A 14,575-nucleotide genomic window follows, 5' to 3' on the forward strand; every position below is an offset into this window, starting at 1 on the left:
CAATCGTGGATAACATCAGATTAAGGTCAATATCTGGTTAGAATAGGGTCAATATCTGATTATAAAAAGATCAATATCTGATCAGAATTAGATCAATTTCTGATTAGAATAAAGTCAATATCTTCTTAGAATAAGATAAATAGCTGATCAGAATAAGTTCAATTCTTATCAGAATAAGATCAATTTCTGATTAGAATAAGATCAATATCTGATCAGAATAAGATCAATTTCTGATTCGAATAATAATGATATCTGATAAATAAAATTCTTAGTAGAATAAGATCAGGACTAATATATATGATCAAAATAAGAACAAAGGATCCTATAATATATGAATTGATTACATTCATGTTAAATTTAATCATTTGCATAGTTTATGACGTTGTATAAATGAAGGGAATAAAGTTTTGTCGGGAAAAGAATGTCCTGTCGTCAGTTATCCTTCTAATCATCACTCCGTTCTGGGTCTAGTCCGGTTCCGTCTGTCAAACCGTTCCGCGTCCGTTAATTCCGATCTCTGGCGGAATTGGCCGATCGCGAATACAGTGAGGCGATGGAGGGAATGTTGGAAGCCGTCAGGAAGGCCGCCGTAGAGAAATATCCCCGTAAAGTAAACCGGAAAATACAGTATGGTACAGCAGGATTCAGAACTAGGTTTGTTTCATTATACTCAATGCTTAGAAATGACGTATATATCTACATGTGACTTGATTCTGTTACGTGGCCGAAACGAGACACGTTAGGCCCTACCTTGTATAAACATCCGGGCAACTCTACTTTCACTTTACTGTTACGGTATCGAGTACTTCGGTAATATGACAGATATGTGTACTGCAGTATAGGTCTCTGATTTTTTAGGGCAAAGCTAATACAGTTTTCTGTGGTGTTGTCTACCTCGTGGCAAAACGTCATTGTCAGTTTACTTTCTATATCTAAGTCCGTGGTAATTGATATGCTGACAGATCTAAGCTTACAATGTACATGTAATGCAAACATGCGTGTTGGTTCGAGATGCATATATGTCAGGTCATACCACCGATAATGACACGTTGGACTTCCTCCAATATACAAAATATTTGTTCCCTTTTAAGTGACATCGTAGTGAAAGCTCTACACATCATAATTGTGTCACAGTTTTGCATTGTGTCTATCCTTCCACACTTTATCTTGTCTGGTCTCTATCTCCTACTCTACATGTTACTGGAACTTCATACTTCAGTCAAGGCACAGGGCCATGTCACTATCGTATCGTTTTGTAAACTCTTAATATGTCTACCTAATTGTTGCACTGTAATTTTGTAAGTGAAACGACACATAACCATACTAATATGGGTAGCCGATGATGAGGTGAATGGGGTCAATTGGTAGGCTTCAATAATATTATGGGAAATAGAGGTACAAATGTATATCGCTTTATATACTTTATTATTATTATTGCATAGTTGTTCTGGCTTCCCTTGGGTATGACGGCCCATATACGCCTGGACAATATACACATAAGCAATCGAGGTTTGTCCGAGGTTTCCTGAAAAACATGGTCGAAAAACTGCATATGCAGTTGTTTTTTGCCCAGTGTCAGCCCGATTTCAGCATTAGATTTTGCTTTGCTTTATGTTTATTTTGCCAACACAGTGTTAGCCCATAACCGCCTTGGCACTTTTCGAGCTTTGCTCAGGTAATTAACACACCATTTGCTAAATCCCGACTGCCTGATGAAGCACAGGTGGCCTATTGAGAGAGCCCACTTGACCTTATAAGCTTAGGTGTAATGTGTGGGTAAAACCATAAGGTACAAAGGTTAAGGGGAGGGGACATGCATGTAACTGGATTCAAAGAATGAAAGGTTGCATGGGCAACCTTGATTGTCGACCACAGGAAAACAATACATGCAGTCAAAATGTATGAAGAATTGAATGGTGCATCCATGATCTCAGTGGGCCACCTGTGCTTGATGAGGCTGTCGGGATTTATCAAATGGTGTGTAGCAAAGCTCGAAAAGTGCCAAGGCGGTTACAGGCCAACGCTGCGTTGTCAAAATAAACAAAAAGCAAAGCAAAATCTGATGATGAAATGTGTCCGACACTGGGCAAAAAACAACTGCATATGCAGTTTTTCGACGACACATTTTAGGAAACTGCGGACAAACATTTAGGGCTTATGCATATTTTGTAGAGGTATATGGGCCATCGTACTTGGGACAGAGGGACAGGGCCAAATAGAGGAGGAAGAGGTCAATCTTTTAAGATTCTTCTAAAAAGATAGATAGATAAGAATAATGATCATACTTCTTAATTTGTAGAAGGTATACGATTTGAAATATTTAGCAAATATGAAGTTGAGGCGGGGGAATCAAAGATTTTGAAAATCTGACATCAGCCATCTATATAGAACAACAGTCAGAAAATGCTCAAATAGAATAAACGTACAGCATTTATAGCCTCTATTATACATGTCTGCTGTAAGTACATAATAGTGTAATGGCATTGTTGTTTCGTGCAACATATGTGATCCACACGAGGTAACTCTGCTCTCCTGAAATCTGCATTTTTCACACATTTTGCCAAAATTGACAAACAGTTTAGACAATTACATGACAAAAGCAAAATCCACAATTAGACATGATGCATGCTTATTTATTTCTATGAATGTCCCAAGTAGCGAAATTGGGCTGATACAGTTTATAACAGTTTATCTAGATGACCCCTGAGGCTAGGGTAAGAGCTAAAACCTTACAATAATTGTTTCCCTGGTTGCAGAAGTCGGTATTACATATGACTTGCATTGTAGCTAATGTATTCTATGTTCAATCTCAATGCTGTGTTACAGGGAGGAGTATTTGGACCATGTCTTATATAGGATGGGGATCCTTGCTGCAATCCGATCTCAAACCAAAAAAGGTAAAGATCAAACACTTCTCAGGAATGTACCACCCCCAAGTCACAGTACCACACACCTCTCAGGAATGTACCGAACCTTCCCCCCAGTCACACTACCACACACCTCTCAGGAATGTACCTAACCATCCCCCAGTCACACTACCACACACCTCTCAGGAATGTACCTAACCTTCCCCCAGTCACACTACCACACACCTCTCAGGAATGTACCATCCCCCAGTCACACTACCACACACCTCTCAGGAATGTACCTAACCATCCTCCAGTCACACTACCACACACCTCTCAGGAATGTACCTAACCATCCCCCAGTCACACTACCACACACCTCTCAGGAATGTACCATCCCCCAGTCAAACTACCACACACCTCTCAGGAATGTACCATCCCCCAGTCAAACTACCACACACCTCTCAGGAATGTATCTAACCTTCCCCCAGTCACACTACCACACACCTCTCAGGAATGTACATAACCATCCCCCAGTCACACTACCACACACCTCTCAGGAATGTACCTAACCATCCTCCAGTCACACTACCACACACCTCTCAGGAATGTACCTAACCATCCCCCAGTCACACTACCACACACCTCTCAGGAATGTACCATCCCCCAGTCAAACTACCACACACCTCTCAGGAATGTACCATCCCCCAGTCAAACTACCACACACCTCTCAGGAATGTATCTAACCTTCCCCCAGTCACACTACCACACACCTCTCAGGAATGTACATAACCATCCCCCAGTCACACTACCACACACCTCTCAGGAATTTACCTAACCTTCCCCCAGTCAAACTACCACACACCTCTCAGGAATGTACCGAACCATCCCCCAGTCACACTATCACACACCTCTCAGGAATGTACCATCCCCCAGTCACACTATCACACACCTCTCAGGAATGTACCTAACCATCCCCCAGTCACACTACCACACACCTCTCAGGAATGTACCTAACCTCCCCCCAGTCACACTACCACATACCTCTCAGGAATGTACCTAACCTTCCCCCAGTCACACTACCACACACATCTCAGGAATGTATCTAACCTTCCCCCAGTCACACTACAACACACCTCTCAGGAATGTACCTAACCTTCCCCCAGTCACACTACCACACATCTCTCAGGAATGTACCATCCCCCAGGCACACTACCACACACCTCTCAGGAATGTACCTAACCTTCCCCCAGTCACACTACCACACACCTCTCAGGAATGTACCTAACCTTCCCCCAGTCACACTTCCACACACCTCTCAAGAATGTACCTAACTATCCCCCAGTCAGACTACCACACACCTCTCAGGAATGTACGTAACCTTCCCCCAGTCACACTACCACACACCTCTCAGGAATGTACCATCCCCCATTCACACTACCACACACCTCTCAGGAATGTACCATCCCCCAATCACACTACCACACACCTCTCAAGAATGTACTTAACTATCCTCCAGTCAGACTACCACACACCTCTCAGGAATGTATCTAACCTTCCCCCAGTCACACTACCACACACCTCTCAGGAATGTACCACCCCCCAATCACACTACCACACACCTCTCAAGAATGTACTTAACTATCCCCCAGTCACACTACCACACACCTCTCAGGAATGTATCTAACATTCTCCTAGTCACACTACCACACATCTCTCAGGAATGTACCTGTCCCCCAGTCACACTACCACACATCTCTCAGGAATGTACCATCTCCCAGTCACACTACCACACACCTCTCAGGAATGTACCTAACCATCCCCCAGTCACACTACCACACAACTCTCAGGAATGTACCTAACCATCCCCCAGTCACACTACCACACACCTCTCAGGAATGTACCTGTCCCCCCAGTCACACTACCACACACCTCTCAGGAATGTACCTAACCATCCCCCAGTCACACTACCACACACCTCTCAGGAATGTACCTAACCATCCCCCAGTCACACTACCACACACCTCTCAGGAATGTACCTAACCATCCCCCAGTCACACTACCACACAACTCTCAGGAATGTACCTAACCATCCCCCAGTCACACTACCACACACCTCTCAGGAATGTACCTAACCATCCCCCAGTCACACTACCACACACCTCTCAGGAATGTACCTAACCATCCCCCAGTCACACTACCACACACCTCTCAGGAATGTACCATCTCCCAGTCACACTACCACACACCTCTCAGGAATGTACCATCTCCCAGTCACACTACCACACATCTCTCAGGAATGTACCTAACTATCCCCCAGTCACACTACCACACACCTCTCAGGAATGTATCTAACCTTACCCCAGTCACACTACCACACACCTCTCAGGAATGTACCTAACCATCCCCCAGTCACACTACCACACACCTCTCAGGAATGTATCTAACCATCCCCCAGTCACACTACCACACACCTCTCAGGAATGTATCTAACCTTACCCCAGTCACACTACCACACACCTCTCAGGAATGTACCTAACCATCCCCCAGTCACACTACCACACACCTCTCAGGAATGTATCTAACCATCCCCCAGTCACACTACCACACATCTCTCAGGAATGTACCTGTCCCCCAGTCACACTACCACACACCTCTCAGGAATGTACTTAACCATCCCCCAGTCACACTACCACACATCTCTCAGGAATGTACCTAACCATCCCCCAGTCACACTACCACACACCTCTCAGGAATGTATCTAACCTTCCCCCAGTCACACTACCACACACCTCTCAGGAATGTACCTAACCATCCCCCAGTCACACTACCACACACCTCTCAGGAATGTACCTAACCATCCCCCAGTCACACTACCACACACCTCTCAGGAATGTACCTAACCATCCCCCAGTCACACTACCACACACCTCTCAGGAATGTATTTAACCTTCCCCCAGTCACACTACCACACACCTCTCAGGAATGTACCATCCCCCAGTCACACTACCACACACCTCTCAGGAATGTACCTGTCCCCCAGTCACACTACCACACACCTCTCAGGAATGTACCTAACCATCCCCCAGTCACACTACCACACACCTCTCAGGAATGTACCTAACCTTCCCCCAGTCACACTACCACACACCTCTCAGGAATGTACCATCCCCCAGTCACACTACCACACACCTCTCAGGAATGTACCTGTCCCCCAGTCACACTACCACACACCTCTCAGGAATGTATCTAACCATCCCCCAGTTACACTACCACACACCTCTCAGGAATGTATCTAACCATCCCCCAGTCACACTACCACACACCTCTCAGGAATGTACCATCCCCCAGTCACACTACCACACACCTCTCAGGAATGTACCATCCCCCAGTCACACTACCACACACCTCTCAGGAATGTACCTAACCTTCCCCCAGTCACACTACCACACACCTCTCAGGAATGTACCTAACCTTCCCCTAGTCACACTACCACACACCTCTCAGGAATGTATCTAACCTTCCCCCAGTCACACTACCACACACCTCTCAGGAATGTACCATCCCCCAGTCACACTACCACACACCTCTCAGGAATGTATCTAACCATCCCCCAGTCACACTACCACACACCTCTCAGGAATGTACCTAACCATCCCCCAGTCACACTACCACACACCTCTCAGGAATGTACCATCTCCCAGTCACACTACCACACACCTCTCAGGAATGTACCTAACCTTCCCCCAGTCACACTACTACACACCTCAGGAATGTACCATCCCCCAGTCACACTACCACACACCTCTCAGGAATGTACCTAACCATCCCCCAGTCACACTACCACACAACTCTCAGGAATGTACCTAACCTTCCCCCAGTCACACTACCACACACCTCTCAGGAATGTACCATCCCCCAGTCACACTACCACACACCTCTCAGGAATGTATCTAACCATCCCCCAGTCACACTACCACACACCTCTCAGGAATGTACCTAACCATCCCCCAGTCACACTACCACACACCTCTCAGGAATGTACCTAACCATCCCCCAGTCACACTACCACACACCTCTCAGGAATGTACCATCCCCCAGGTACACTACCACACACCTCTCAGGAATGTACCATCCCCCAGTCACACTACCACACACCCCTCAGGAATGTACCATCCCCCAGTCACACTACCACACACCCCTCAGGAATGTACCTAACCTTCCCCCAGTCACACTACCACACACCTCTCAGGAATGTACCTAACCATCCCCCAGTCACACTACCACACACCCTCTCAGGAATGTACCATCCCCCAGTCACACTACCACACACCTCTCAGGAATGTACCTAACAATCCCCCAGTCACACTACCACACACCTCTCAGGAATGTACCTAACCATCCCCCAGTCACACTACCACACAACTCTCAGGAATGTACCTAACCATCCCCCAGTCACACTACCACACACCTCTCAGGAATGTATTTAACCATCCCCCAGTCACACTACCACACACCTTTCAGGAATGTACCTAACCTTCCCCCAGTCACACTACCACACACCTCTCAGGAATGTATTTAACCATCCCCCAGTCACACTACCACACACCTCTCAGGAATGTACCTAACCATCCCCCAGTCACACTACCACACACCTCTCAGGAATGTACCTAACCATCCCCCAGTCACACTACCACACACCTCTCAGGAATGTACCTAACCTTCCCCCAGTCACACTACCACACACCTCTCAGGAATGTACCTAACCATCCCCCAGTCACACTACCACACACCTCTCAGGAATGTACCTAACCTTCCCCCAGTCACACTACCACACACCTCTCAGGAATGTACCTAACCATCCCCCAGTCACACTACCACACACCTCTCAGGAATGTACCTAACCATCCCCCAGTCACACTACCACACACCTCTCAGGAATGTACCTAACCATCCCCCAGTCACACTACCACACACCTCTCAGGAATGTACCTAACCATCCCCCAGTCACACTACCACACACCTCTCAGGAATGTACCTACCTTCCCCCAGTCACACTACCACACACCTCTCAGGAATGTACCTAACCATCCCCCAGTCACACTACCACACACCTCTCAGGAATGTACCTAACCATCCCCCAGTCACACTACCACACACCTCTCAGGAATGTACCTAACCTTCCCCCAGTCACACTACCACACACCTCTCAGGAATGTACCTGTCCCCCAGTCACACTACCACACACCTCTCAGGAATGTACCTGTCCCCCAGTCACACTACCACACACCTCTCAGGAATGTATCTAACCTTCTCCCCCAGTCACACTACCACACACCTCTCAGGAATGTACCTAACCTTCCCCCAGTCACACTACCACACACCTCTCAGGAATGTACATAACCATCCCCCAGTCACACTACCACACACCTCTCAGGAATGTACCTAACCTTCCCCCAGTCACACTACCACACACCTCTCAGGAATGTACCTAACCATCCCCCAGTCACACTACCACACACCTCTCAGGAATGTACCTAACCATCCCCCAGTCACACTACCACACACCTCTCAGGAATGTACCTAACCTTCCCCCAGTCACACTACCACACACCTCTCAGGAATGTACCTTACCATCCCCCAGTCACACTACCACACACCTCTCAGGAATGTACCTAACCATCCCCCAGTCACACTACCACACACCTCTCAGGAATGTACCTAACCTTCCACCAGTCACACTACCACACACCTCTCAGGAATGTACCTAACCTTCCCCCAGTCACACTACCACACATCTCTCAGGAATGTACCATCTCCCAGTCACACTACCACACACCTCTCAGGAATGTACCTAACCTTCCCCCAGTCACACTACCACACATCTCTCAGGAATGTACCATCTCCCAGTCACACTACCACACACCTCTCAGGAATGTACTTAACCTTCCCCCAGTCACACTACCACACACCTCTCAGGAATGTACCTAACCTTCCCCCAGTCACACTACCACACACCTCTCAGGAATGTACCTAACCATCCCCCAGTCACACTACCACACATCTCTCAGGAATGTACCATCCCCCAGTCACACTACCACACACCTCTCAGGAATGTACCTAACCTTCCACCAGTCACACTACCACACACCTCTCAGGAATGTACCTAACCATCCCCCAGTCACACTACCACACATCTCTCAGGAATGTACCATCCCCCAGTCACACTACCACACACCTCTCAGGAATGTACCTAACCTTCCACCAGTCACACTACCACACACCTCTCAGGAATGTATCTAACCTTCCCCCAGTCACACTACCACACACCTCTCAGGAATGTACCTAACCTTCCACCAGTCACACTACCACACACCTCTCAGGAATGTACCTAACCTTCCACCAGTTACACTACCACACACCTCTCAGGAATGTATCATCCCCCAGTCACACTACCACACACCTCTCAGGAATGTATCATCCCCCAGTCACACTACCACACATCTCTCAGGAATGTACCTAACCTTCCCCCAGTCACACTACCACACACCTCTCAGGAATGTACCTAACCTTCCACCAGTCACACTACCACACACCTCTCAGGAATGTACCTAACCATCCCCAGTCACACTACCACACACCTCTCAGGAATGTACCTAACCTTCCCCCAGTCACACTACCACACACCTCTCAGGAATGTACCTAACCTTCCACCAGTCACACTACCACACACCTCTCAGGAATGTACCTAACCCTCCCCAGTCACACTACCACACACCTCTCAGGAATGTATCTAACCTTCCCCCAGTCACACTACCACACACCTCTCAGGAATGTACCTAACCTTCCACCATGCAGTCACACTATTTTATAGACCACACACTTCTTAGAGATGTACAGTGTATTCTGATCTTCCTGAGGCACTATAGTCCACTTAGCCAAAGTCAATATTTGTTGGTTTTAAATTATGATGAACATAATTTATTGTGATTGTTTGTGCTGTATGTGGACAGGTATTGTTTGAACAGTGTGTCTGTATACATGTTGTAAATGTGTAATTTATATCAGACAGCTCTACCTAATGGACGTGTTGCTGCGAACTATAAATACATATAGCTATTAACTTTGATTGAGGTCTAGTTCTTATGGACACTGTATATGACCATGGCAAAGTCTGAATGTGAATAAAGATTCACAAAATATATCAGACATGATTGGGCGTAACATTTCTCAGACTTCACATGGCTATCCCGCAGTTGCTAGGGAAAAGATAAATTGTTCTCTTACCCTGGACAGGGATATCCACAGTTTTACCTGGGTGAGATTTTCTTATCTCACCCTAGGGAAAAGACAAGCTACACACGCTCTTTTCACGTTCTCAACAATTGTATTGTATTTTGTCACGTCAACAATACCATGACGTCATGCAACAGTATAATCCCGTCCCGTCAACATTTCCTTGCATTGATGTAACCTCAATATTAGATACATAAGAGGGTAAACAGGGTAAGAGAAAAATAATCATTCACCCCCATGGAAGTGAGACAGGGGAATCTCGACCCTCGGGGTAAGATAATCAAGCTGTCAAACACTCAGCAAGCCTCGTGTTTGGCAACTTAAGAATCTTCCACTCAGGTTGAGATTCCCCTGTCTCACCCCCAAGGGGGTGAAAGATTCTATTGGTCCCCAGTTTTTATGCCTTCTCTTGTAACAGAAAACTAATCTTACAGAACAGTAAAACATCACCTGTTTGATGTTTCTAATTGCTATCTCATCTACAAACTTAAATGAATCAATAATCACCTTTGAATTACTGATTTGGTTTTGTCATATCATTCCACATGATCATTTAATCCACCAGCTCATAGATAGAGACTGCACAGTGCCATCAGTACTTCCAATATTTTAATTCTATCTTTTATAGACTGTAAGTATTTTGATGTGGTTTGTTTGAAATGTAGACAGTTTGTTTATCATTGAAGCAACAATTGGTGCTATGATTACGGCATCCCACAACCCCGAGGAAGACAATGGTATCAAACTCATCGACCCCGCGGGGGAAATGTTAGAGGCTACCTGGGAGTCCCATGCTACGTTCCTGGCCAATGTGGAGTAAGTACACCTGGACTATAATGACTATCATGTTTGGATTTCAATAACTCAGCGATGCTGACCTCATCTGAGAGGATCTTTACCTACTTTTAAGGACCAAGGCAGCCCTTGGGTATACATATATCGATATTTGACATCCGATGTAACATACTGTAAAATTGAAGGGGTACAAAGAGTTTCATGTTTTTAGAATCTTCCAAAAGAGTCTTCCCCAGTCTTCACACTATCTGGAGTGTAAACTGTTTGATATTAAATCATTTTAAGTTCACCTGGTCTGAAGGACTGGTGAGCTTATGCTAGGGAGCAGCGTCCGTTGTCGACCCAACGTCTGACATCTGACATCATCAACCGCAACTAGTCCTGAATGACTGAATTGATTTTGATGATTGGTCTGGAGCATTATAATTTATTAGGCTAAGGAGATCTAATGTATAAACAGAGAGTGTGGATCCCTTGGGGCCTGAGGGGCGGGGTCAAGAAGGGGAAATAGATGTAATTTCTTTAAATTGCCGATAGTCCTGAATGACTGAATCAATTTTGATGAAATTTGGTCTGGATCATTATTTGGCTAAGTAAATCAAGTTTTGTGTAAATGGCAGGTGTGGCTCCTCGGAGCTAGAGGGGCAGGGCCCAATAAGGGAAATGCAGATAAATCCTTTAAGACACTACATATAGTCCTAGAGGGGCAGGGCCCAATAAGGGAAATGTCGATAAATCCTTTAAGAAACCACATATAGTCCTAAGGGACTGTGATATTTTCAAATCAAATATGTTTAAACTAAGGGATTTTGATGAAAACTGGTCTGGAGCATAATTTGGCAAAGGATATCCAATTAAATTCTACCTTCGCTTCATTTGGATATGAACATGAAAAATGGAGGATTTCAGGGCAGTAAATGCGACATTCTGATTGTTCAAAAACAAAAGTAGATTCTTATATATGTCATCTCTATTGATGATATGAACAGTGATGATAGAAGTTTTTATCAAGTTGATAATTTCTGATATTTCACTCAGACTGAAAAAATGTTATAAAATATTAATTGATGCTTATGAAATTCAAATTGCTTTCTAAAAATTAAATATTTATTTTGCTAAGAAACTAAAACATCCATAAAAATGCTGACTTTTTACCTCCAGAGATGAAGACCTTGCTTCTGCTATTAAAACAATTGTTTCAAAGGAGAATGTGTCAATGGATGTTACAGCCACAGTGTATGTCGCCATGGATACCAGGTAATTTTAACTGTATAGTTTTCTAATAATTCATATAAGATATATGGTTTTATTGTCTAAAAATTGATATGGATGCCAGCTAGTGTTGGAGATCAATAAATATATATAATATGCATGTACAGGGTGTAATTATGGATAAGTGATTATTAAGAGGTTATGTATAAGATTGTCAGCTTGTCTGACCATAGCTTTGTCTAATGTACAAAATCAAGAAGTAGAGACTGTTTAATAGAGAAAGGTAGCATACAAACTCCCAGTATCACCACAAATCTCCATATATGGTCAATTACTTTCTTCGGCTAAATTGACACACCCTATACATGTACACATGTATATACTGTATATAAAGCTTTGTTAGCTTCATCACTTTTGTCTTTTTGTTTTTTTTGCCCTATATAATTATAACATCACTGCTTTAATTTACCTACTACAACAGGACAGTTGTCAATGAGCTGTTATACTGAAGTCGTAGATCATCATTGTACTAAATTCTGTAGTAGGCTGTGTGTAAATGATCAGTGTGTGTACAATGTGGGATCCTCTCAACAAATAGATTACATAGATCAGTTACCGGGTAGGACAGTGATGACAGTATGTAGTGGATAACTACATGTGTTTCTAACCCATGGCATGAAGGGACAGTTGTATTACTTGTTTTGTAGTGCTATGTGATATCTATTCTGTATGTTATGTTCATGTTATATGAAAGTTTGTTAAAGCTATATCTTAGACTATAATGAAATCACATGCATAATATATAATATTTGTTGTGTAAAATGCATATCAAATGATATTTGAAGCTATATCTGGATAAAAAAAAATTGTTTACAAAGCATTCTGGTTGACATTGATGCATCGGAGAATGATTAGCAAAGTAGCTCCATAGTCACATTAGACAGTATTCGTATCTGATTATTATTGAGCCATTCTTTCAATTATCAATACTATTATCATGTACCATAATTATAACTTAACTCCAATGGTCCCCTTACACTTCCCAAAAGACCCTCATTTATATTTACAAACATATCATCTATCTTCATAATATACATAAATGGTAAAGGCTATGTAATTGGTCACTCTTTAAAGGATGTGTATACATATACATATACAGTGTATATGTACAAATGTATATAGGTACTTGTATACACAATTAAAATCCCAGGAGTTTTAGGCAGCACAGTTCAGTTCCCTTTAAGAACAACAGCCTTTATATTTACAAAATAGTATTGTTTCCCATTCTTATGAATGTTAATAACAATATTTGGATAGCGGATCATCCTACAATATGCTTTAGTTATTATCCTCAGAATGGACTACGAAATTCAGTACTTGGGTAGACAGAAAGAAGTTCTAATCCTCGATCCAAAAAATGGACATGTCCAGTGATTCATTAACCTAACTTTTATATGATTAAACTATAGCTTCCTGAAGATAACTTTAAGCATAATGATGGTGGACAAAGTTTGTGGGAAAAAAACAACCTTGACCTATATTTAAGTTCACAGGGGTCAAATTTGTTAAGCACTTAACTTTTTTGAATTCAATAAAAAGCCTCAGATTACTATTAGCTGGTAGGTCCCTGGGATAAAATTTGCAAAAAAAAAAGTTACCTTTCGGGTTCACAGGTCAAAATGTATACAAATAAAGCTTCATTCAAGTAATTAAACTTCATCCCCAATTGACTTTAAGCTCACTCGGATGAAGCAGTATTGTCAGTACTAATGAGGATACAGCTTAGATATGTCACGTGTGTGTTCCTTGAGACAAGAACTTTCCATTGGTACTATATTGGTGGACCTGCCGACCTTGACTTACTTTTAAAAAACTTTAACTCATATTTTAAAACAGTATGGGATAAGGAAATCTTACTTGAATATGTGTTCCTTGTCAGAAGACCTTTCCATTGGTACTACAGTTTTTGACCTTCTGACAAGTTGACCATCATCTTTGACCTGTTTTTAAAAAACATGCACCTAGCTCGGTCACAGTATATATTAACCGAGATAGAGCAGAAAACACGTTAGGTGTACATTCCTCCAAAGAATCGACATATATTCACTAATTCAATAGATCTACTAAACATACTTATTCCAAATATATATAACATCTGAACTAGGCCTTACAAAAGGTCATAAAATTTCTCCACATATTTGTATATAAAAAATACACATGTATCGGGGTGCTACATCATTTATAATTTTGGTACTTCTTCACCGCATTCACTGAAATCATTTATTCTGAATACTCAACATTTGCTTATTTTTCAAATACAGAAAAAATTGTGGAAATGTTGTAGAAAAAAAAGAAAATACATGTATTGTGGAAATTTTGCAGAATTACACACTTGGTGCATAAAATGAAAACCAAGTTTTTTATCT

The 14,575-nt window shown here is 43.2% G+C and overlaps 1 protein-coding gene across 3 annotated transcripts in view; it reads left to right on the forward strand.

The window, feature by feature from the left end:
* Nucleotides 1-527: 527 nt before the first annotated feature.
* LOC117339547 (phosphoacetylglucosamine mutase-like) overlaps nt 528-14,575 on the forward strand; it is a 31,690-nt gene continuing 17,642 nt past the window's right edge. For all 3 annotated transcript variants that reach the window (XM_033901223.1, XM_033901224.1, XM_033901225.1), the window contains exons 1-4: nt 528-654; nt 2,827-2,897; nt 10,829-10,958; nt 12,099-12,194. In XM_033901223.1, coding sequence (XP_033757114.1) covers nt 554-654; nt 2,827-2,897; nt 10,829-10,958; nt 12,099-12,194 — 398 coding nt within the window. In that variant the 5' untranslated portion in view covers nt 528-553. The remainder of the gene's footprint in view (nt 655-2,826; nt 2,898-10,828; nt 10,959-12,098; nt 12,195-14,575) is intronic.

Source organism: Pecten maximus, chromosome 12, assembly GCF_902652985.1.
Source record: "Pecten maximus chromosome 12, xPecMax1.1, whole genome shotgun sequence".
Classification (NCBI taxonomy): Eukaryota; Metazoa; Mollusca; class Bivalvia; order Pectinida; family Pectinidae; genus Pecten; species Pecten maximus.